General features: G+C 41.2%; 1 protein-coding gene across 1 annotated transcript in view; it reads right to left on the reverse strand.

Moving 5' to 3' along the window:
- Positions 1 to 26862, reverse strand: part of SDC2 (syndecan 2) — a 137013-nt gene that overhangs the window by 1693 nt on the left and 108458 nt on the right. The window contains exons 2-4 of the mRNA XM_049854573.1: positions 14952 to 15063; positions 6845 to 6978; positions 1002 to 1137 (exon numbers count right to left, since the gene is read on the reverse strand). Coding sequence (XP_049710530.1) covers positions 1002 to 1137; positions 6845 to 6978; positions 14952 to 15063 — 382 coding nt within the window. The remainder of the gene's footprint in view (positions 1 to 1001; positions 1138 to 6844; positions 6979 to 14951; positions 15064 to 26862) is intronic.

Consider the following 26862-nt stretch of genomic DNA (forward strand, 5'->3'; position numbering starts at 1 on the left):
AGGGGGCAAAATATGGAACAGAATTTCTTCTCTTGGAATCCAGTATTTCTGGAGCCACTGAGGCTAGATGAACCCCCAAAGCTATTCTATGAGATAGACTTTAAACCAAAGATATCACCCCAAAGTCTCCTGAAAACCAAATATAGTAGTTTAGCTTTATTAATAACGAATATCTGCCTTAAGCATCGTGTTTTAAGAAACTATCTATATGGAGTCAAACTGACAACAGCAACTTGAGAGATTAGATAAGAAGTCTAGGGGGCAGTGAGTTTATGTTAACGGAGGAGGAACAATTCAGAAAAGGAGGTTGCGAATGTTTGTACAACTTAAAGAATTTAATCATTGTCACTGAATTGTACATGTACGAACAGTTGAATTGGTGAATGTTCTGCTGTGTACATTTTCAACAATAACAACAAAAAATTAAATGATTTAAAAAAATCATAAAGAAAGTGGAAAAAAAATCAGGTGCTCTTAAATTTTACAAATCTTCCCCCTTAAAATCAAATGCTAATGCGCCCATTAGATAAGTTACAATTAGAGACTACATTCTTACAGCCATGGGCTTATATGTGTAAAGTATGCCTTCCCTCCCCTCCCCTTCCCCTCCCCACAAAAGATCTTTTCCTTTTCTTAAGTTTCCCTTGAAATCAGGGATGGCTTGGAGCAAGACTGATGGCTCTTCACACACACCTTTCTCTACCCACACCCTTCCCAGCCAAACTGTCTAGGACCAATTCAGATCTTAACTTTCCTCTTCCAGGCCATCACCACACCAACCCCACTTAAGGGCTGGCCAAAGAACAGGCCCAGAGGACTGGCAGAAAATAAAGCCAATGCTTGCTAACCTCCTGCCCCTCATTCTGGAATGAGAAGGGTTGTAAAGACTGCCTTCAGTAGGAAGGTGACATTCAGCAAGCTTTGCCTACACACACCTGAGTAACACTTTAGAGGCCCAGGTAAGGACCACCTCCCCACCTGAGCCCCACCCTGCTACTCACCTGCCAGGACTTCTTTTCGTTTAAACAGATTGTCTGAGTGCTTCTCAGTATACACATTTGTATCCTCTTCTGCTGGATCCATTTTCCTTTCTGAGTCTGACACTTGAACATTCTCCTTATCGATTTCTTCGTATGACTGGTATGGGAAACGGGGAAAGATTACATAGATAAAAAAAATGTATTGGGAAGCAGACATAATAAGATGAGTATACTCCAACATTCCTTTTCTTCATACCATGAATTTAGGAAATAAACTGGAACCATTACTTTGGGTGAAGTTTATACCAGCGAACTGAGTTCCATGACGGATTTATGTAGTTCCTGGTTTTGTATATCACTTCATTAAATGTGTATGCAAGGTGGATATTTAATGAGTGCACAATAATCCTAATGACACGGTTAGGCTCAGTCACTACTTCATAAGATCTCTCTTTTCTCATCACTCTTCTGACTTCAGGGAGTCTCTGGGTGATGCAAAGAGTTAAGTGCTCAATTACTAGCTGAAAGGTAGGCGGTTCCAACCCCTTAAGCAGCGCCTCAGAACACAGGGCTAGCGCTCCGCTAGGGAAAGGTCACAGCCTTGAAAACCCCATGGAGCAGTTCCACTCTGCATACGCGGGGTCACGTGAGTTGGAATCACCTCAGTGGCAACCAACAACAGCTTCTGACTTCAGGCCACCATCTTCCTCTGACTGCTTCAATCCAAAAGTATTGCCCCAGTTCCCCTTATGCCTTTGTCACTTTGCTACACATGGCACCGCTGATAACCGCTTCCTTTCAGGGTATTCCCCACACCTGACTGCTCCTCCCTCCTCTTACTGTGTAGGGAGTACTCTTGCTCAGGCCTACTTGGTAATTTTTCACTCTGCTTACTCACTCTCACACCTTCAGAGAATCCTGGGCTAGGGCTTCTTCTGGGGGCCTGGGTTCTGCAGTTAAGACCTCTGGGACCCTGACCAAGTCATGGCATGTTTCCGGACCTCGGTTTCCTCATCTGGCAACCGAGGGCACTTTAAGGTTCTTGGGCATTCTACAATTCTAAAGTATAAATCTACAGTAATAACTCATCTCCAGTCAGCATCATGCCAACCCAGCCAGTGGTCTACTACAGGATAGTAACTCTTGGCTGTAGCACCTTTAACACTACATGTCAAATTTAAAAGGTAATTCACCACCAAATCATATCGATCCACTTTTCTATTTCCATTAATGGTACTGCTATCTTTCCCCATTTTTCTCAAATTAAGTTCCTTCCTTGGATTCTCATTTCCAGGTCTTGATCACATTACACCGAAGTTCCTGCAACAACCTCGTAACTGCATGTGTTTGCTGGCTTCCAATCCCACCCACCCCAACCCACCTCTAACATCCCAGTAAAAAACCCTGCCAGGTCATGTTCACACTGCCTATTACTTAACAAAGATGGCTCTTAACATCTGTGCCTTGGTTCATGAAAGTTTCCTAACCCCAATCCAAATAACTCACTTCTTTCATTGCCCATTTGTCCTTAATAAAGCTCTCCCTGATTGTTCACCTCTCCAAACCCCCAGAATACTTTTTAGTCTACCAGACCAACACATACATCATCCACTGCCTTTCTAATATTCATCACTAATGCTAACCACCTTGGGTCAGTGACACAAGGTTACAGCAATGGATTTCCAACTCTGACTAGAAAGCTTAAAAATAAATACATATGGGCCCTACCACTAGAGAGTTTATTTCAGTTGGTCTAGGGTGGAATCTGACATTGATTATTGTTGTTGTTTATTTAAAGTTCTCCAGACAATTCTATGGTTTGAGAACCACTGGGTTAGAGAAGTTCAGTTCAAATGAATCGACTATTCTCTATCAGACTGAAGTTCTTCTTGGCCAACACTATTGATGAAAAACACTGCCAACTCCATTAGACGACAATCCTTTTTAGCTCTACTGCTCTCCCTAAGAACATGTAACCACCCCCACTAAACCAAACAAAAAACTAAACCAAACCCACTTCCTCTGAGTCGTTTCTGGCTCATAGTGACCCTACAGGACAGAGTAAAACTGCCCCATACAATTTCCAAGGCTATAAATCTTTACAGAAGCAGTCTAGTGCTTAAGCACTGCCCCACCAGGGCTCCTAGGACTCTATAAAGTCTATTGCACTATGGGACCATTATTGATTGCTTTCTGAAGGCTGGGGTTCATTCAAAATGGCAGCCTAGAGAGTTAAATTTAAGAAGGAAAAACCTCACCTCCAGGCGGTGCCTTAAGGACTCTCTTGTTTCTAGAAGTACTACAAGCTAAACCAGGTAGATCCATATGAACTCCAGGGTATGCTGGGTCTCTGCCTCAATGAACAGAATACTAGGCTGCAACTGAAGACTATATGTAATAAAGTGTGATAAAGAATAATTGTCTCATTTTCTTTAGCCCCAAGAAACCCTGTACTGCCTTAAACCTCAATCTGACATGGTTTACAAGAAGCAGCAGGCCACAGAGGAATTATCTTATACAACATATACCCCAAATGCACTGTTGTCTACATTAATGTGATAGAAAGAAAATAAGAAAGGTCTTTCCAGGCCTTCATGTACCAAAGCGAAGCACAAGAGAGAAAACTCATTGGCAGTATTTTGTCTGAGCTTTTCCCATTCTTCTCATGCGAAGTCCATCAGTAATTGGTAGAATGACAGACAACTCAACAGATCAGAGAATGGATTATCCAGGTTCTAGTCTAGGAATCTTTTCATTGCTCATTAGAACTGTTATCAAAAAAACCCCAAACCCATTGCCGTCGAGTCAATTCCGACTCATAGTGATCCTATAGGACAGAGTAGAACTGCCCCATAGGGGTTTCTAATGAGCAGCTGGTGGATTCGAACTGCTAAACTTTTGGTTAGTAGGCTGAGCTCTTAATCACTGCACCACCAGGGCCCCAGAACTGTTATCAGAGGTCCGGAAAGGGAAGAGGAAACTCAAAGAACTGGACATTCAGGCTGGTGACTAGAGAGAGGTAAACAAGTTCTGGCGGGGAAGGAGATAGACATAAACAGCTATTGTGATATTAGAGATCAAGTTTATCCATGTCATCTTCATCCCATATTATGGCAAGTCACGTGATTTCACTTCAGGTTTCCTGAGTCCCTAAAATCATCTGAGAGAGTTCTTGACATTGTTCAGTTCCCTTTAATTCAGTTTCTGATCCAGCAGGAGGCAGAAGCTTGAATTCCAGGGGTCTGGGAGTTTGGACACAGAAGGTCTCCACAGAGCTGAGCCCACCATGCCCTTAGATGAATGATCCACAATAGGCTTGGTGCATAAACCCAGCACAAGCTTCAAGGCACTCTGAAAGGCACATTCATTTTTTAAACTGAAGTTTTCTTGTACAGAAGCAGGGGTTTGACTAAAAGAAAAATCATTCTACAGTAAAGAGCTAATATGAAATACCTTAACTCTTGTATACATATGTAACATGAAATTACAAAATGGCAACAGGAATGATTTAATGAAGCCAATTAAAAATGCCACAACATGTCTGCTTGTTTGGATGCCATGGGAATGTAACGGAGGGAACAGGTTATGAACAACGTGCTGCTTGAACAAATAACCATTCTCTTTTTTTGTCACATAAATTTACAAGTTAGAATATCTTCAGCAGTGACATTAATGTCACTGTGAGACTTACTCAAAAGCAAAACCTACACTAATGTTAACCTAGAGGCAATGTTTAATTCAACTGTAGCATGTAACTGCAAAATGGAAAATTTAATCACTATTATTAGTAAATGCTATTGGTGATCAATATTATCATTGTCAGTACCTAGAACAGTGTGCGACATTCAGTGGCACTTAATCTCTCCTGAATAGACGCTCATCTGCCAAATGCCTATCTTCTTCATCATGAACTGATGCAATTACTCCCTCAAGGCAATTTTTAAAAACCTTAAATCAATTTTCAATACGTTGTTTTCACCAGACCAGAACTCGACGTCAAATTAGGTTTTGCTTAGGATACAATTCTTTATCACTAAAGACAAAAATTTACCCAGGAGAGCTTCTTGCCTCAAGCAACCAAGTCCTAGCAGTTACTGACTTCAGGAGCTTCAGCCATGATAGGGAGTCAGATAAAATGTGGCAAAAGCCAAACACAGCTCTCAAAAGCTACACTGGGTAACTGTGTCACAAACACAGTGAGGCACTCAGACAACCTACCACCAATTACATCTACTTTTCATTGCTCCCCTTCTCCCTTCATTTACTCAACTTATACATTTACGGAGTGGCTACCACACATGGAGTCAGCACATGCTAAGTATGTCTGCCTCAGTTCTTGGAGCTTCTCTTTTCCTTCCTACCGCCTGGCCTGTGAAGTCAATCTATCCTTAACACTAATTGACTCTTCTTAGCACACCAGTCTGGAGAGGGGTGACCTCTTGGCTGCTCCAAATCTGCAGAAACCCAGCATCTTGGTCCCATGCACTAGAAAGACTGACCAGGAGGAAGAGGAAGAAGAAAGGCATTCTGATAAGGGTAGGGAAGAAAGAGCAGGAAGCCCACATGTGCTCCTGTCTACAGAGATGCTTCTTCCTCCAGAGGAGACCTTTCACTATATTCATGACATAACTTTCCACATCCTTTCTGCTGCTAAGGCTTGGCAGCATCTGGTTTCTAATCAACAGATGGGGGTAAGCTCTGTTAAAAGGGACACTTCTAAGTTTCTCAGGCAGTGTGCTACCCTTCAACCATCTACAAAGTCTACCACTGCAGGTATTACACAGGCTCACTGAACACAGGTGAAGTGGTTTGGCCTCTACCGCTCCACCAAATTCAAGTAAGGCTTATGGAATGCTTACTAGGTCTCAGGTGCTGTGTTACATGCTGTCATGTTTAATCTTTTCAACGGCCCATAAGGAATGGATACAGAGAAGCTGAGAAACTTGACCAGCTCCAGGATTTGCAACCTAGGTCTTTTTCAGACTAAGGCATTTTCTAACTTAAATAGCTTACCTATTAGTGGATGGTCAGCTAATTGCAATATTATGTTAACAAGCCCAAAATCATGAGTCTCATATTTTTCATTAGCTGGTAGCTTTGCTTTGTTCTAAGACCAAAGACCTATAAGTCAGCTCTCAAACAGATACACCCAACAAACACAAAAATCCAAAGTCACTGCTGCTGAGTTGATTCCGACTCATAGCAATCTTACGGGACAGAGTAGAACTGCCTCATAAGGTTTCTGAGGCTGAAAATCTTTACAGACGCAGACTGCCACATCTTTCTCCTGCAGAGGAGCTAGTGGGTTCAAATCATAGACCTTGCTGAGCACTTAACCACTGTGCCTCCAGATGCACCTAGATTCATCATTATCATTAAAAGAGTTCAAAGTTTACATCCTACTGATGGTAGACGTGAGGAGACTCAAAGAAAAGACTAAGTGAGACTATTTCCAGCTCAAGACGTGACTTGGAATCTCCTTATCCTGGAACCTGTGGAGTACGTAAAGTTCACAATGGTTTTAACTTAAAACCTCCTTTATGAAATAAAAATAAATTTTCTCGGCTTAAGCTTAATAAACTGAAAAGATTTTGTTTCTTAACTGGGTTGTGAGTTCCTTAAGAAGGAACACAGTGTCAAAAATAATTGTATATAAGGTAGGTTTGGCGTGATAAAAGTACCAGGTAGGTAAATTAGTCAAAACGATCATAAAGAATAAGGAAAAGTCATTTACAATAACATAAGGAAAAGACTATTTGTCCTTCCATAATTTAAAACGGAATCTTTTAAAAGGACTATTTTGTAAAATATAACCTGAAAAGCATTTACAATAACCTGATAATATAATACAAAACGAAACACACCTTTGTCTGAGCAGGTATCTTGTCCTGAATTTTCAATGTCGTGGTTTCCACTCTTGGGGCAACACTAGTGAACGGTATCTTTGGAAGTGTTCGAGATGTTGTCATCTCTGGCCTCTCTACGTCCTCATCAGCTCCTGGAAAAATAAGCAAAGATGAGCTGAGAACAAGAATCACGACGCAGATTTCTACATTATCTGACAATACTGTCTAATGTTGATACCGGCAGAAGCCATGTTCTTTCCACATTTATCTGCTCCTTGAGAATTCAAGCACAAACTTTCCTTCAGTCTTCACTGAGATGCAAAAATAATTTCAAAGGGGATCTCTGCGTAGCCTGGTGATTTTTCTACAATATTATTAGTCTAAACACTCTCAATCTGCTCTTCTTTCACTTATATGTTCAATCTGTCCTGCTTAGTAAGATTTCCTCCTATCTACACGGGAGCATGCTCCATTCTCCACACAAACAAAAACACAACATAACAAACAAAACTATTAACATAACAAAAAAACACATTAAAACAATCAACAAAAAAGAAAACTCTCCTATAGCTGAACCTTTAATTCATGCTTTCCTCACCCTCTACTCGACTTTCTGCTCTTCTTCCAATCGGACTCTCCCTGTTGACAAGGAGTATTGAAACTCTAGCTTAACATGACTAAAATGGCTGATGGTTACTTTAGCTCAAGCTCCATTTTGTTGTTTTTCTTCTTTTTCAGTTACATAATTAGTCACTAGAAATTTGCTGCCTAGATACTTCCCTGAGAAACCCACTGTGAGCTCCATTCTCTGAATTACACTTTTAGCCTGTCTCTCCTAAGTTCCCCTTTCTAAGAATGGAAACTGTGTAACCTCCTGTGAAACTTTAACCACCCTCAGCAAACAGTAGAAAGGGCAAATATGTAATTTGTGAAGAAATGTTTGTCAAGAAAGGTTTGTCAAGATAGTCTCAGGAAAAGCAACATACCCCAGGGAGAATGTACATGTAAGTGTTTCAGAAAATCATTTACTAGGTTGACTTCAGAAAGCCTATGTTAGAAGTTGGATTAGCTAACTTTATAAAATTTCAGCTTGCTATTGTCCTGCTACCATGTGTGACCCCAAGCCCCCATGACTGTGGTCACACACTCTCTCCCCCACTTTTCTGTATAAAAGGCTCGCCTCTCTCTGGTATGTTAGGACACTTGGTACTTTGATCTGTACTCTGTGTTTCCCGGTTCGAACTTTCTCTCTCACCCTCAATGAAACTCTGTTTTTACTTTTACAGAGCCACTTTTTCACTCTTTGACACTGTCATCACACCACTGGTACTGTCTTGTGAAGGTCACCAATGTCCTCCGAGATGCCAAATCCAAAGGCATTTTTCAGAGTGCTCCTCCTCTAACCGAAACTAGCACCACTGGGCACTGTCTACTACCATCTCCTTTGATAATGCCCTCTTTCTTTGGGCTTCTATGATTTCCTGGCTTTCTCCTCTCCTCTCTGGCTATTTCTGTCTTCTTTGCAGGTTCATCCTCCTCTATCTGGACAAACAATATGAAGAGCTTCTTAAGGTTCAGCCGTAGGCCTCTTCTTGCTGCACACTTTCTGCCTCATCCACACCCATCAATTACAATCTAAATATAGATGGTATCACCCTCTGAAATTGAGACCCACGTATCAATGGCCTACTTGACATTTTCACTTTAATGTCTCAAAGGCACTATACAAACCTAACATGTCCAAAATGGAGCTCATGATATTGGCCTCCCTTCTCTTCACAGACCTGGTCTTCTCACTATGCTCTTGTATTCTTGCATCTTGCATTCCTACATACCAAAACTTTCTCTTCCTCACTTCCATATTGAATCCATCACCAAGTGCCGCTGATTTTATCTTCTTAATATCCTGTTATCCTGCATTCTAACACCTGAATCCAAGCCACCACCTCTAAGGGTGACCACCCTAAATTAAACCACTGTCACATGAACTATTATAACTGCCTTCTTCCTAATAGCCCGTGTCACTCCTTGGTCCACAAATTAGCTGTGGTTCCCACACCCTGCTTACAACACTTACAATGCCCCTCTGCTCTTGGGATAAATATAAAATGCCTCAGCCTAGCCCTACATGGTCTGGCCTCAGCCTACCTTTCCAGCTTCCTTGAGCCCTATTTTCCCTATTATTCCCTGTGCTTCAGCCATGGTCTCCTGATCCCTCTGCCAGAAGCCCTAACCTAGTTAATTCCTAACCTGCCTCCAGACCTCAACAAAGGTCATATCGTGAAGAAGATCACCTCTGGTCCTAAATATGTTAGGTCAGAGTCCTTTTTTAAATGTTTTTTTAATACCATCCTTCTTTCTCTAATGGTTTTTATCACAAGTTTGAGATTATGTGTTCTTTGTGTAACTACAGACTAAAGTCTCCCCTACTAGACTGGAAGATCCTTAAGAAAAGGATTTCATCTGTTTTGCTCCCTGAGCACCTAACACAGTGGCTAGCACACAACAGACTGATTTGGTATTTGTTCAGTAAGTGACTACTACCAACTTTCCACCTGAGTACTATTTTTTTTTTTTACCAGAGTAACATTTAAGAATTTCTGACACTTAAATGTTATTTTAAAGCTGATCATTCATCAAATGTATAACAATTCAAGTTTAAGTTCTATAAGTTAAACTAACCTGTTTTCTCCAAGTCCTTCTGATTACCTTAGAAGAATTACTTGCAAATTCCTCAACTAAAAGAAAGTATTTTTCACAGAATCATACTAATATAATATGCGGTTTAGAAAGTTAAGAGGTAACATGATTGAAATAGTGCAATGGCTATATTACTTTGGTCCATTTTTTAATATGCCAACTATCTCCTTTAACTTCAGAACATATATACTTATTACACAGAGAAGAAATGGTGGGGTATATTGGAATAAATACAGGATTTGGTATTCAAAAAACCCAAACAAACTTAGTACTGGTTCTGGCACTCATTAGCTCTGTGATCTTGAGCTAGTAATGCTTGAATTTTAGTTTCTTCATCTGTAAAATGGGAATAATAGTATGTTATAATAATATGTCACATTTGAGCTCTTAAGAGTCTCAAATGTGATATCTATTTAAAAGCATTCTGTACACCAAAAGTTATGTAAATGTAACTCATAAATAAGGACAGCTCCAGAAATACATTACTCTTTTATATTAGCCTGCCTGATTTTCTATCAAAGTTTGACATACATTATTAACATATATTTAACTGTTACATATTTTAACTATGCTTGATTTCTTCCTAAAATGAATCATTCTTTCACAAGGAATAAAATCAATGAGAAATAAAAATTTCAATTAAGGGCCTGCAAGACCCCCTTGTGCACAATAGTGACAGATACGAGTCATCAAACCATGGGTGTGGAGAATTTGTTGCGAGAGCAAAGAAATTTGTAAAGTGGAAAAATTCTCTCTCAAGCTAGTACTTCTTAAGTTAGAGACAAATGAGTAATCTACTTCCCCAAAATGGCTCTTCCTACTGTTTCAACTATCTTTATAAAAAAGATTAGTTCATTTGTCCAAACCAGAAAGCTGGGAGCCCCTTAAGTACCTCTTCCTCATCCCTGACTTTTGGATCACACCATTCTCTTTGCCTGAAATATCCTACTCAATCCACCTGGAAAACTCCTGTTTAATGCTATTTTGTCCAGCATCAATGCCATCCTCCCCTCTCTGTGAAGCCATCCTTGATCTCTCCATACAGAGCTGTTTCTTCCTATGTTCCCACTGCTCATTGTACCTCTTCTTTTATAACATTTTCTTCTATTTACAAAGAGAATACATGTTTAAAAAAATACACATTCATATGTGAAATCTGGAGATATAAAAATACACAAAGAAATAAATTATCCTACTACCAGAGAAAGCATTACTGTATTTTTGCCTATTTTATTTACTGAAGTGTTCCTAGCACTTAGAAAGGTACCTGTTCCCTCGTGTAGTGAGTGTTAATGAATATCTGTTGAATAAATACGTTCTTTATCTTCTCACCTTCTAATAAATTTTTCATTTTTGACATGATAGTTCACTCTCCAAGAGCTCTCTTGTGCTCTTAGAATGTTCCTTTTTCATAGCATCCTGTTCTTGTTTCATAGTTAAAGCATCTTTTCTTATCTCTCCAAGTTTTTCTATAAGTTCTCTTCTCCCTGTACATCTCTCCCCTCTCCCCATTTCTGAGTTTCTGTCTTTCCTGTTGTAAGTTTTTCATGAATGTCTGGGAAACCTTGGTTGTCCTTTGATATCTTGGAGGGAAATACCAAAAGCTGACTAGACGCTCTGAGTACGTGGGAGAAGTTTTGTCAAATGTGGGCATCATCAGTTAAGATACAGCTGTGTGTTTTGTTAGAGAACTCTCATTGCTAGTATCTTTCAGTTTTTTCTATCGAGTTAGTCCAGTTCCCCAGAGACAAGCCTCCCAATCCCCTACTCAGGGGATAAAGGCCAGAGTGCCAGTTTTCTGGGAACTGACTGATAGAAAACAGGTTGGGGGGACACCTCAGCATTAAATAATACTTAATCTAAGAACTCATTCCCCTTGTTTTCAATATGGAGACCCCAGGCCCATCTGTGCCTGGTACTCGGCAACCCAGAGACCCTCTGTTTTACCCTCTCCAGATATATTAAACCCTCACTTTTCCTCTGAGGTTGAGGAGCATCAGTCCCTTTCTTTGCTGCATGAAACAGAGAAAGAATTTGGGACTATAATTGTTTCTTAAACAAACTTTCAACCAATACTCTTGCACTTAGTGTCCACTTTTACACTCTGTTTGGTGCCACCAATTCCCAGGTACAAAGGGGATTCTGCTATGTTAATCAGGTTGCTTCTTGCTTTCCCCACTGCTGGCTAACTCAGCCTTGTCATGTCTGCTCAGCCTGTTACTACTAGCCTCTCTGCTTTCCATCTTTTAAAACTTTGTGGCTTTGCCCTCCTCTTCTGTTCTGTTTGTCCTTATGAGTTTATGACCATTCCTTTATTGTCAATTTAGTTTTTTTAGAAGGTATGTATGTTTAATCCGTCTTCTTTAACCAAAAGCCTATATTTAACTCTTAAATTTTTGTTGTACAGCAGTATTCCTCTGTTACGGCACCCATCACATTGTGTTTGCTGTTGTTGTCAGGTGCTGCCCATGTTCTTGGGACACAGAGATGAGAGACAAAGAGATGAGAAATACTTGGTTTCTGCCCTCAAGGGACCAAGATTCTGACGAGAAAAATGTAGAAATGAGAAAAAGTAATTGTAACACAATGTGAAAAGTACCGTAAGCGTTCCTTTTACACTGTGTTTCAGTTACATTTTCTCATTTCTGCATTTTTCTCAACAGAATCCCGGTCCCTTGAGGACAGGGACCAAGGCCTTCTCATCTCTATGTCCTAAGAACATACAGTGCCTGGCTCACAGCGAATGCCTATGGAATGTTTAAGTGAATGGCTAGAGGTTTTCATTTCACTAATGCTCACACTGAAGTTCACATATGTAACATGGTGCCATCTTCCTGCCTCTGAAGTAGCCTCTGGGCCTTGTCATTTCCCTGGAATGGTATTTTACTGGATGGCTTCATGGTAGCTAGGACAGAGGGAACACTGGCCAAAATTGCGGGGAATCCCAGTGCCTCCAGCTAGGACAGGGCATCAGTTTTTAATTCCAGAACAGAGTTTTATGACACAGGAGGCAGTACTACAATGGATTGAAAGAGAATGCTCTCTCAAGTCTGACTCCCTGGTCCCTATCCCACCTGTATCACTTCCTAACTGTGATCTAGGGTGAGTTACTCACCCTCTCTGTGCCTCAGTTTTTCTCATTTGAAAAACGGAGCTAGTGATAGAACCTATCTTTACAGGGAAGTTATAAGAATGAGAACAGTGCCTGATATACAGTAAGTGCTTCACGTATTTTAGTCACAGCTACTACTACCTTTAAGTTGAAAAATGCCCCTGTGCAGTGCAAGGGAATTTCCAAAGTCAAGAATGATGCTCTTCCATTTTTTAGCAATAATCAGATCAAGTGTAGAACCAAGACTGAAGCTGCGTGGGCCCACGTTTAAGCCTCAGCTTGATCTCTCTAATTAGTGGGTTAGGATTTCAAGTGAGCCACACCAACCCTCATTCCTCTAGATGAGGAGGGAAGACAGGGGAGCAGGACTGTGCACCTGTTTTTTTTTTTTTTTTTTAAGTTAAACTTAAGGACAATCTTGGCAGAAGTCAGCAAGATGACTTGGCCAACCTCTACAGATGCCCTCCAACTTCTGGATCCTAAGATCTGTGACATGGGGACAAGAAAGTGTCCATATTTATTATTTCCTGAGGCTCTTTGACAATGACAATTACAAAGCAATTTTGAGGTGCTGAAAAAAAAAAAAAAAGGCACCATGCATGAAAGATATTAATAGACTTGTGGCTACGGAGAACAACTCTTTTCACACTCATTCTGTGTGTGCGATATATATCACTCTCCCAAGAATAACTAGGGTTATTTTTACATTAGGATTGCATTGTAGGCTTACCGTTACTAGGTCAACCACCACCTCTCTTGTCTTTCTTAGATTTGCTGTTTTCCGACTTAAAACACTCACTCTTACATGGCTAGAGATCTACCAAAGACACAACTGACTTTAATTTGTTTCTGGGTCACTCTGAAGCCCAGGCCAATCTGATCATCAGACATCAACCATGTTTCTACAGTCAGCATAACTTTTCACATCTGTTGAATCTACAATGAAAACCCTAAGCAAGAAAGTTCTGAAGAAGACTTTTCTAGCATTCTGTTGACAACATATTCCTGACCCAACCATTAATTAAATATAGGTACTTCCTCACTCTCAGCTTCTCAGGGGCCACTCCTGGCACAGGAGAAACATTTACCAAATATGGTAGGTTACAAAAACGGCTAGAATCCTTTATTCCCCATTGCATACACATCTTCTGTAACTTGACTTTATAGCTCCTTCCATTAAGATATGGAGTCTAGGCAGGCCTTTTGACTTGCTTTGGCCAATAAAATGTGGTAGAAGTAATGATGCACCAGTTCTGAGCCTAAGTGTTAGGAGGCTTTGCATACTTCTGCTTACTTGCTCGGGATCTCTGTCTAATCCTTGTTAACCAATGACTGGCCTACTAGAGGATGACAGATTGTCGGAGCCAAGGATGACAGGACCGGAGCCAAGGTAGCCCAGTTACCCCAGAGTTAGGACAGAGCCCAGCCAAGATCAGCAAAGCTGCACATCCATCCTACAGCTGATCCCTGTGGGAGAGCCCACTAAGTCCTGCCTTAACTGCCAACCTGCAGGATTAGTTAAAAAAATGGTTGTTGTTTTAAGCAGCTAAGTTTTGGGGTGGTTTGTCATACAGCATTACCGTAGTAATAGATAGCTGATACACCAGGGGAGTTGGGGACATCACTATATAATCTTTTTACTTGGCTGCTACATCTTCCCTCCTACTTTTGAGCAATACTCTAGGAGCAAGGGAAACACTGGTGGTGTAGTCGTTAAGTGCTACAGCCGCCAACCAAAGGGTTGGCAGTTCAAATCCACTAGGTGCTCCTTGGAAGCCCTATGGGGCAGTTCTACTCTGCCCTTAGGGTTGCTGTGAGTTGGAATCGACTCGATGGCAATGGGCTTGGGGCTAGGAGTAAGAAAGGAAAACTCTTCTTGCTCTTACATATAATCTTTACCAAAGACAAGGGGTTTTTATGAAGCTAGCGTTTGAGAGATTTCTTTAAGGCTGGTTTCCATGACACTCGTTGATAGGTTTGATAATAAAATTAAAAGCTAATGTTGAAGAGCACTAACTATGTGCCAAGCCCCAACTCCTTAAATTCTCACAACAGCCCTATGTGGCAGGTGCTATTACCCACCTCCATTTTACAAATGAGGAAACTGAGGCTCAGTGAAGTTATAAATTCTTCAAGATTTCACAGCTGTTAAGTGGTAGAGCTGGAATTTGTACCCAAACTTTGACTCTGACTCCAAAAGACATGCTATCAATCACTGTGCATCCTGCCTGTCTCCTTGAAGTAAATTCCAGTAAAGTATGCATGCGTGTACATGGAGAATGGAGGCGAGTGTTCAGAAGGAGGTAGCCTTACCTGAGCCTGAGGCAGACGCGTAGTCATCGTCATCAATAGGATACACTCCTGAAGCTTCTTCAACAGAGCTGTTGTCAAGGTACATGTCTTTATCAGATGTCAGCTCTGCTCTCTGAGAAGAGGAGGAGAGGGAATTCAGGATGGTAAGAGATTAAGAAACACGCTTATGTACCTTACTGTTCAGGTTTACACCATGTGACTGATCCTGCCTACTCCTCTGTTCCTCTAAGTCCCTATTTCTAGCCCTACCCTTCCTCGGGACACTTTGACAGTTGGAATTAAGTCAAGGGCTGATCACAGGCTAATTCCCCCGAGGGGAGCCTACACAGCCTAACCCAGTAGGATAAAGACAGCTCGGAGATGCAGTGCCCATCATGGGCTTATTGTGTTACATCCCACTAAACCTGCCTGCATTTCAATCCCCCCAATACTAGTGATAAACCACAGCAGGCATTTTCTTTGTCACTAAGTCACTGTGAGATTTCCGTAATGGAAATGCTACAGACTTCCAAATCACTTAAGAATTTCATGGGTCTGAGGACCACAGTTTCGCGGGATATACAGGTCAATTGGCGTAACAAAGTTTATTAAGAAAACATTCTACATCCTACGTTGGTGAGCGGCAGTTGGGGTCTTAAAAGCTTGGGAACAGGAGGCGGAACCAAGATGGCGGAATAGACAGACTCTTCTGGCGAGCCCTCTTTACAACAAAGACCCGAAAAAACAAGTGAAATGAGTACATTTGTGACAAGCTGGGAACCCTGAGCATTAAAGGCAAGCTTAGACAATGAACTGAAGGGGCAGGGGGAGAAAGAGGCCGCTCAGGAGTGGAAAGGAGTTACCAGACCTGAATTGCAGGGAGCCCTCAGGCACCATTCCCGGAGCAGCAGTGGCAGCGGTTGGTACTAGCATTCAGCCGCAGTTTCCTCAGGGAGAAGCAGCCAGCCGCACAGCCTACTCACACCTCCAGAACCTGAGAATAACGGCGCTCTAGGCAAAAGCTAAGTACTTGCGTATATTTTACCAAACCCCCCCTACCCCCAAGCTGGTTTCAGCGGCTGAATTTCTGGGCCTGAGACAGGCCCTGTTGAGCACCTAGAGCCATCCTACCAGCCTAGGGGAAAGAAAAAAATTGCAACTGGGGGAAAAGATAATATGCTAGCTCCATTAACCAGGAGAGCTCAGGACAGAAGCAGCTCCTGTCCAGGCATAAAATGTCCATCGACCTTGAGCACCTTTCCCTTCTGCATGGACCTGTGTGGGCCTATTTTGGGAGAATAGGTCCTTGTTGGCGAATTCCAACCACTTCAGCTGTGCGGTGGGGAGGTGGGTGTTTGATGTTTGACATTGCTTTGCCTATTAAACAAGGTCCTCACCTACCCACATTAGGGACCTAAGGATTGGTAGCTCCCCTCAGGTCACCCAGTCACCCGCGACAGGGGTCCAAAGATAACTGGTACCTCCCAGTCCTTACAACCAAAAACTTTGGGTGCCCATGGTCCATCTACAGAACCCACCCACCAGCACGCTCTAGGGAGCAGGGATGCGTTTTCCTCAGAGACACTCGGGGGTTGGTTCTCAGCCCCCTGCCTTGTGCAGAGCGTGACCCCTGCTGCAATCAGATACCGGTATATACCCCAATCACCCCTGCCCCTCTAAGACTGTAGGACAGAGCCTGTACCACACACTTGATCAGTTACCTGGAAACCTGGGCTCAATTCATACTAGAAAACTGAATGGATTCGTGGACTAATATACCTGACAACAGCTCTAGCCAGCTGGGGACACAGGACACCAGAGCTCCAAAGGTGAAAACAATCAAGCTAGCTCACTCAAGCAACCCATAGGGGAATACCAAAACAAAACAAAGCAAGTAGCCATGATATAGTAAGCAAGCATAAACTAATACAATAACTTACAGATGGCTCGGAGACACCGGTCAATATCAAGTCATATAAAGAAACAGACCATTATCACCTCAACAGGCTCTCAAAACAAAGAATCCAGGGATCTTCTAGATGAAAGTGCATCCCTGGAATTGCAGAATACAAAAGTTTAATATACAAAACCTTTCATGACATCAGGAAGGAAATGAGGCAATATGCAGAACAAGCCAAGGAATACACAGATAAAGGAATTGGACAAATTACAAAGATTATTCAGGAACATAATGAAAAGTTTAATAAGATGGAAAAGTCCATAGACAGACAGCAATCAGAAATTCAGAAGATTAACAATAAAATTACAGAATTAGACAACTCAATAGAGGAGCAGAACAGAATTTTGGAACTCGAAGATAAATCACTTGGCACTAACACATGTGAAGAAAAATCAGATAAAAGAATTAAAAAAAATGAAGAAAACTTAAGAATCATGCGGGACTCTATCAAGAGAAATAACCTACAACTGATTGGAGTACCAGAACAGGGAGGGATAACAGAAAATACAGAGAAAATTGTTGACGATTTGTTGGCAGAAAACTTCCCTGATATTGGGAAAGATGAGAAGATATCTATCCAAGATGCTCATCGAACTCCACATAAGGTAGATCCGAAAAGAAAGTCACCAAGACATATTATAATCAAACTTGCCAAAATCAAAGATAAAGAGAGAATTATAAGAGCAGTGAGGGATAAATGAAAAGTCACCTACAAAGGAGGGCCAATAAGAATAAGCTTGGACTACTGGGCAGAAGCCATGCAGGCAAGAAGGCAATGGGATGACATATTTAAAAAATTGAAGGAAAAAAATTGCCTGCCAAGAATCATATATCGAGCAAAACTCTCTTAAATATGAAGGTGAAATTAAGACATTTCCAGATAAACACAAGTTTAGGGAATTTGTAAAAATCAAAACAAAACTACAAGAAATACTAAAGGGAGTTCTTTGGTTAGAAAATCAATAATATCAGGTATCAACCCAAGACTAGAACACTGGGCAGAGCAGCCAGAAGTCAACCCTGGCAGGGAAATCAAAAAAAAAAAGGCAAGATTGTGTGTGTGTGTGTGTGTGTGTGTATATATATGTATATATGTGTGTGTGTGTATATATATATATAAAAGCCCCAAACAGTGTAACGGCAATGTTATTCTATAAAAGAAAACAACATTAAAATAATAAAGAGGGACTAAGAAATGTAATCATACACTTGGAGAGGAAGATACGATGATACAAAGAAATAAAAGTTAGTTTTAAATTTAGAAAAATAGGGGTAAATAATAAGGTAACCAAAAAGGAGACAAACTACCCTACTCATCAAAATAAAATACGAGGGTAAAATACAGACTCAGCAGAAACAAAATCAACGACAACCAATATGAGGAAAGGACAATACATAAAGAAAATCTACTCACTAGATGAAATTAAGTGGGAAAAAGAAACTGTCAACAACACACAAAAAAAGACATCAAAATGATAGCACTAAACTCACACCTATCCATAATTACCCTGAATGTAAATGGACTAAATGCACCAATAAAGAGACAGAGAGTGGCAGGATGGATTCAAAAACAAGATCCGTCTATATGCTGCCTACAAGAGACACACCTTAGACTCAGAGACACAAACAAACTAAAACTCAAAGGATGGAAAAAAATATATCAAGCAAACAACAATCAAAAAAGAGGAGTGGCAATATTAATTTCTGACAAAATAGACTTTCAAGTTAAATCCATCAGAAAGGATAAGAAAGGACACTATATAATGATTAAAGGGACAATACACCAAGAAGATATAACCATATTAAATATTTATGCACCCAATGACTGGGCTGCAAGATACATAAAACAAACTCTATCAGCATTGAAAAGTGAGATAAGACAGCTCCACAATAGCAGTAAGAGACTTCAACACGTCACTTTCGGGGAAGGTAAGGACATCCAGAGAGAAGATCAATAAAGACACGGAAGATCTAAATGCCACAATCAACCAACTTGACCTCATAGACATACACAGAACACTCTACCCAGCAACAACCAAGTATACTTTCTTTTCTAGTGCACATGGAACATTCTCTGGAATAGACCACATATTAGATCATAAAGCAAGCCTTAGCAGAATCCAAAACATCGAAATATTACAAAGCATCTCCTCTGACAATAAGGCCATAAAAGTGGAAATCAATAACAGGAAAAGCAGGGAAAAGAAATCAAACACTTGGAAACTGAACAATACCCTGCTCAAAAAAGACTGGATTATAGAGACATTAAGGATGGAATAAAGAAATTCACAGAATGCAATCAGAATGAAAACACTTCCTATCAGAACCTTTGGGACAGAGCAAAAGCTGTGGTTAGAGGCCAGTTTATATCAATAAATGCACACATCCAAAAAGAAGAAAGGGCCAAAAGCAAAGAGATATCCCTACAACTTGAACAAACAGAAAGAGAGCAACAAAGGAAACCCACAGGCACCAGAAGGAAACAAATAATAAAAATTAGAGCTGAACTAAATGAAATAGAGAACAGAAAAACAATTGAAAGAATAGGATCAAAAGCTGAGTTTTTGGAAAAAATCAACAAAATTGATAAACCACTAGCCAAACTGACAAAAGAAAAACAGGAGAGGAAGCAAATAACCTGAATAAAAAATGAGAGGAGTGATATTACAACAGACCCAACTGAAATTAAAATTAATTACTATGAAAAGCTGTACTCCAACAAATCTGAAAACCTAGAAGAAATGGATGAATTCCTAGAAACACACTACCTACCTAAACTAACACAAACAGAGGTAGAACAACTAAATAGACCCATAACAGAAGAAGAGATTGAAAAGGTAATGAAAAAACTCCCAACAACAAAAAAAAGTCCGGATGGCTTCACTGCAGAGTTCTACCAAACTTTCAGAGAAGAGTTAACACCACCACTACTAAAGGTATTTCAGAGCATAGAAAAGGACGGAATACTCCCAAACTCATTCTATGAAGCCACCATATCCATCATACCAAAACCAGGTAAAGACACCACAAGAAAATTATAGACCTATATCCCTCATGAACGTAGATGCAAAAATCCTCAACAAAATTCTAGCCAATAGAATTCAGCAACATATCAAAAAAATAACCCACCATGACCAAGTGGGATTCATACCAGGTATGCAGGGATGGTTCAACATTAGAAAAATAATTAATGTAATCCACCACATAAATAAAACAAAAGAATCACATGATTTTATCAATTGATGCAGAAAAGGCATTTGACAAAGTTCAACACTCATTCATGATAAAAACTCTCAGCAAAATAGGAATAGAAGGAAAAATCCTCAACATAATAAAGGGCATTTATACAAAGCCAACAGACAACATCACCCTAAATGGAGAGAGCCTTGAAAGCACTCCCATTGAGATCTGAAACCAGACAAGGATGCCCTTTATCACCGCTCTTACTGAACACTGGGTTGGAGGTCCTAGCCAGAGGAATTAGGCTAGATAAAGAAATAAAGGGCATCCAGATTGCAAGGAAGAAGTAAAAGTATCTCTCTTTGCAGATGACATGATCTTATACACAGAAAACCCTAAGGAATCCTCCAGAAAACTACTGAAACTTATAGAAAAGTTCAGCAGCGTATCGGGATACAAGATAAACATAAAAAAGCAGTCGGATTCCTCTACACCAGCAAAAAGAACACCGAGGAGGAAATCATCAAATCAATGCCATTTACAGTAGCCCCCAAGAAGATAAAATACTTAGTAATAAATCTTACCAGAAATGTAAAAGACTTATACAAAGAAAACTACAGTACACTTCTGCAAGAAACTAAAAGAGACTTACATAAGTGGAAAAACATACCTTGCTCGTGGATAGGAAGACTCAGCATTATAAAAATATCTATTCTACCAAAAGCGATCTATACATTTAATACAATTCCGAACCAAATCCCAACAACATTCTTTAATGAGATGGAAAAACAAATCACCAACTTCATATGGAAGGGAAAGAGGCCCCAGATAAATAAGGCATTACCGAAAAAGAACAAAGTGGGAGGCCTTACTTTACCTGATTTTAGAACCTATTATACCGCCACAGTAGTCAAAACAGCCTGCTACTGGTACAACAGATACATGGACCAATGGAACAGAACTGAGAATCCAGACATAAATCCATCCACATATGAGCAGTTGATATTTGACAAAGGCCCCAAAACAGTTAAATAGGGGAAAGACAGTCTTTTTAACAAATGGTGCTGGCATAACTGGATACCCATCTGCAAAAAAATGAAACAAGACCCATACCTCACTCCATGCACAAAAACTAACTCAAAATGGATCAAAGACCTAAATGTAAGATCTGAAACGATAAAGATCACGGAAGAAAAAGTAGGGACAACATTAGGAGCCCTAATATATGGCATAAACAGTACATAAAACATTATTAAGAATGTAGAAGAAAAACTAGATAACTGGGAGCTCCTAAAAATCAAACACCTATGCTCATTCAAAGACTTCAGCAGAAGAGTAAAAAGACTACCTACAGACTGGGAAAACTTTTAGCTATGACATTTCTGATCAGCGCCTGATCTTTAAAACCTACATGATACTGCAAAAACTCAAAAACAAAAAGACAAATAATCCAATTAAAAAATGGGCAAAAGATACGAATAAACACTTCACTAAAGAAGACATTCAGGTAGCTAACAGATACGTGAGGAAATGTTCACGATCATTAGCCATTAGAGAAATGCAGATCAAAACTACAATGAGATTTCATCTCACTCCAACAGAGTGGCATTCATCGAAAAAACACAAAATAATAAATGTTGGAGAGGCTGTGGAGAGACTGGAACACTTCTACACTGCTGGTGGGAATGTCAAATGGTACAACCACTTTGGAAATCCACTTGGCGCTTCCTTAAAAAGCTAGAAATAGAACTACCATACAATCCAGCAATCCCACTCCTTGGAATATATCCTAGAGAAATAAGAGCCTTTACATGAACAGATATATGCACACCCATGTTTATTGCAGCACTGTTTACAATAGCAAAAAGATGGAAACAACCAAGGTGTCCATCAACAGATGAATGGATAAATAAATTATGGTATATTCACACAATGGAATACTACGCATCAATAAAGAACAGTGAGGAATCTGTGAAACATTTCATAACATGGAGGAACCTGGAAGGCATTATGCTGAGTGAAATTTGTCAGTTGCACAAGGACAAATATTGTGTAAGAGCACTATTATAAGAACTTGAGAAATAGTTTAAACTGAGAAAACATTCTTTTGTGGTTATGAGAGGGGGGAGGGAGGGAGGGTGGGAGAGGGGCATTCACTAATTAGATAGTAGATAGGAACTACTTTAGGTGAAGGGAAAGATAGCACATCATACAGGGGAGGTCGGCACAGCTGGACTAAACCAAAAGCAAAGAAGTTTCCTGAATAAACTGAAATGCTTCCAAGGCCGGCGTAGCAGGGGCAGCGGTCTGGGGACCATGGTTTCAGAGGACATCTAAGTCAATTGGTATAATAAAATCTACTAAGAAAACATTCTGCATCCCACTTTGAAGAGTGGCATCTGGGGTCTTAAACGCTAGCAAGCAGCCATCAAAGATGTATCAACTAGTCTCAACCCACCTGGATCAAAGGAGAATGAAGAACACCAAGGACGATTATGAGCCCAAGAGACAGAAAGGGCCACATGAACCAAAGACTACATTAGCCTGAGACCAGAAGAACTGGATGGTGCCTGGCTACAACCGATGACTGCCCTGACAGGGAACACAACAGAGAACCCCTGAGGGAGCAGGAGAGCAGTGGGATACAGACCTAAATTCTCATAAAAAGGCCAGACTTAACGGTCTGACTTAGACTAGAAGGATCCCGGTGGTCATGGCCTCCAGAACTTCTGTTGGCCCAGGACGGGAACCATTCCCGAAGCCAACTCCTCAGACATGGATTGGATTGGACAATGGGTTGGAGAGGGATGCTGGTAAGGAGTGAGCTTCTTGGATCAGGTGGACACTTGAGACTATGTTGGCATCTCCTGCCTGGAAAGGAGATGAGAGGGTGGAGGGGGTTAGAAGCTGGTGAAACGGACACGAAAATAGAGAGTGGAGGGAGAGAGCAAGCTGTCTCACTAAACCCCGAAAAAAAAACAGTGCTGTCAAGTCGGAAGGGGGAGAGTAATTGGAAGTGTGTAGCAAGGTGTATATGGGTTTTTGTGTGAGAGACTGACTTGATTTGTAAAGTTTTACTTAAAGCACAATTATACATTAAAAAAAAAAGCTTGAGAGCAGCCATCTAAGATGCATGCATTGGTCCCAACCCACTTGGAGCAAAGGAGAGTGAAGAATGCCAAAGACACAGGAAAATACTAGCCCAAGAGACAAAAGGTCCACATAAACCAGACTCCATCAGCCTAAGACCAGAAGAAGTAGATGGTGCCCAGCTACCACCAATGACTACCCTGACAGGAAACACAACAGAGAGTCCTGGATGGAGCAGGAGAAAAGTGCAGAGCAGAACCCAAGTTCACATAAAAGGACCAGACTTAATGGTTTGACAGAGACTGGAGGAACTCCCCAAACTATGGCCCCCGGACACTCTGTTAACCCAGAACTAAAACTACTCCCGAAGCCCACTCTTGAGACAAAGACTAGACTGGACTATGAAACAAAATAATACTCACGAAAAGCGTGCTTTTAGTTCAGTCAGATACACGAGACCAAATGGGCTGCTCCTGTCCAGGGGCAGGATGAGAAGGCCGGAAGGGACAGGGACTGGTTGAATGGGCATAAGAAGCCCAGGGTAGAAAGGGGGAATGTGCTGTCACGTTACAGGGATTGCAAGTATAATGTCACATAACAATAACGTGTATAAATTTTTGTGTGAGAAATTAAGTTGAGCTGTAAACTTTCGAGAGCATAATAAAAAATAATCATTTCTTGGGGATATATACAAAGATATTATGATGCTTAAGGAGTCTACGGGTGGTGTAAATGGCTAAGCACTTGGCTACTAACCAAACAGTTGGTGGTTCAAACCCACCCAGAGTTGCCTTGGAAAAAAGGCCTAGTGATCTGCTTCTGAAAGGTCACAGCCTTGAAAACCCTATGCAGAAGTCCTACTCTGAAACAAATGGGGTCCATCACAAATCAGAATCGACTCAACAGCAACTAGTTTGTTTTTATTTTTTGTGGTGCTTAGACTAAATAATCAACCAGGGACCCATCAAGGCCCACCAAATGCTTTGCAGGCCTGGCCATGCTTGGAAGCTTTATCACTACAGACAAGAGCCCCCAGTTGTCTCAGCATTCCAGAGCTTTCTACCACAGCCCGCATCCAAGCCAATGCCAGGCATGGCACCCTGCTTGGAGCAATAGCTTTGCTGCTCATCGGACAAGGGCTAAGGCCCACTGTGCACCTGCTTCTGGGGCTCACTGGCTTAGCAGAGCCTTAATGACAAACACAGATATACCCACACAAGCACATTCTTATTGTATTACTAGCACTTGGTAACAGCAAAGCCCACACTTAATGCAGAGAAGGATCATTCACTAAGTATACCAGTTCCACAGCTCCTTAGCTATTCAGTGTAGGAGTTTTAGTATTAAAATTCAACCTAATCCTGCCAAGTGTAACCCATATGAATTGCAGGCAGAGTGGAAATATATTATCTTAAAAAATGGTTTCAGAAAATTGATGTTTTACCGCTAGTATTTTTTTCTTTTTTATTATATGAAAGCTCAGAAACAAAGCAGACTGCCAACTCTTAAATGACTTTTGTTCGGAAATGGGCAGCACTTATTATTGTCCTATTTTTAAAAATCAAGTTGAATATTTGTTCCTAACAGGCGTTATAAAAAATTTTTCCCTTACCACATTGGCTTTCATCAGATTTCCTCTCAGAATAAAACTTTCTGTTCCAATAGTCACTGTGATGGGGACCTTCCAGGAGGACAGACAGGTACAGTCCTCTGTAACAGTGCCACTTTATTCTCTCAAGTTTCAGCAGCTGGCTAGAGAGGCTGACGCATTGCAAACCTGATCCCACATTCCCCACCGGGCTGCAGTGCCAAAGTATGGGAACCCATTTTGTGTGAGCTATCACACTGGCAGATTCTCAGGACTGAAACCTGAGGGATTGGTTTTCTAGTGGCCTGGCTTTCAGGCATCGAGTAACAACCTTGAGCCAACAACATGCTGGAACTTTCTGCCAGAATGGTTGGAGCTTAACTCTGCAATCTGAGGCAGTCCTGCGTGACACCCGTTCCCAAGGCTCTCACCATTCCAGGCCTAATTCCCAAAGCCTGTGAACCGCATCGGGAGCCCTGCATTCCATAGTTCTACAATCAACCTTTTTCCAGTTGCTGTCGCGTCAATTCTGACTCATGGTGATCCCATGGGTTGCAGAGCAGAACAGTGCTCCATAGCGTTTTCAATGGCTGTGACCTTTCAGAAGTAGCTCACCAGGCCTTTCTTCTGAGGTGCCTCTGGGTGGGTTCAAACCGCCAACCTTTCCAGTTAGCAGTCAAGAGCTTGACTTTGTACCACCCAGGGACTCCTTACCATCAACCTTAACTGGCTCCTGTGAGTCGTAACCGACTTGACGGCAATGGGTATTAGGCTCAGCTCCTTCGAGCTCCAAGGCCACATCTTATCCATCTTTAATCTTCCCATCTTCGCCCATAATAGTGCCTGGCATGTGGTAAGCGCTCAGTAAATGTTGCTTGGGCTAAACAATATCAACAGGCTGACCTATTTGTGCTCCCACATAAAAACCACTCTCTGTCCTGCTTGTATTAAACTGTCCTATTCACTTCATCTAGAGCACCCTCTCACTTCCCTTCTCCAATCCTGTCTACTAGGAAACTAGCTCTGACTTCTCCAGCCCTTTTACATCCCCTTGTTTTGGATTTTGTACCACATGAACAGTTTAAGACATAAACACTGTTATCTTCAGTGGTTTCATATATGTTTGTCTTGTCCCTCAGCACAGTGCAACTCATTGAAGGTGGGTCTTGATTGTATGCCCTGCCTTGCTCCAAGTGCTTGGCATGCTGTAGGGACTCAGTAAGTATTTGTCAACTGAGATTACTTAAACAAACTGGCCTGTGACTCGGGTTTCAGAGTTCACACATGTCACAACACCACCAGGATCACCACCATTAAAAATTTCTAAATTTCAAGCCTAGAGACCATCTGCCCGCAACCTCCTATACCATCCTTCGTATCCGCTAAGTGACCTAGAGTTTTAAAAGCAAGGAAAAGATCTTTTTACATATTTAAAAACCTGTCTTCCTTTTCTTAACACTGAAATGACTTTCATTTTCCTCTTCGCGCTGTCAAAGAAGTTTGATGAGGCAAGAGTAACATTAAGGTACTTAATCCCTATGTGTAAACTGGATTTCTATTCATTAGATAACCCAGTTGTCCAGACTGACATATCTCTCACCTTAACATGCAGATGGGCCAACAATGTCTCCCAGAGAATTCTGGCCACCTCACAGTTCAACTGCCCCGGGCAGTCTGACAACCGACTGCCCCAGGAAAATCGACTCCTTAGGAAGAAACTGTCAGGTCTGTATAACTACGAGACTTTGGTGGAGATGAGGGTGTATCTGAAGAGTTGGCTTGCCCTCGGTCACTTGAGGTCTGCAGGGCTCCAGGGTGGTTCCGAGGCTGACAGGATGTTTTCACATGCTTCCAAAAAAAAAAAAAAAAAACCAAACCCGTTGCCATCAAGTTGATTCCAACTCAGAGAGACCCTACGGGACAGAGTAGAACTGCCCCATAGGGTTTCCAAGGAGTGCCTGGTGGATCTGAACTGCCAGTCTTTTGGTTAGCAGCCGTAGCTCTTAACCACTACACCACCAGGGTGTTCCTTCATGTGCTTAAGGATGGCTAAAAGTACATGTTTCTCTGTCATCCATGGTGGTGCACATTATTTTGACATCAAACTAGAAGTT

Source organism: Elephas maximus, chromosome 15 (genome assembly GCF_024166365.1).
Source record: "Elephas maximus indicus isolate mEleMax1 chromosome 15, mEleMax1 primary haplotype, whole genome shotgun sequence".
NCBI lineage: Eukaryota > Metazoa > Chordata > Mammalia > Proboscidea > Elephantidae > Elephas > Elephas maximus.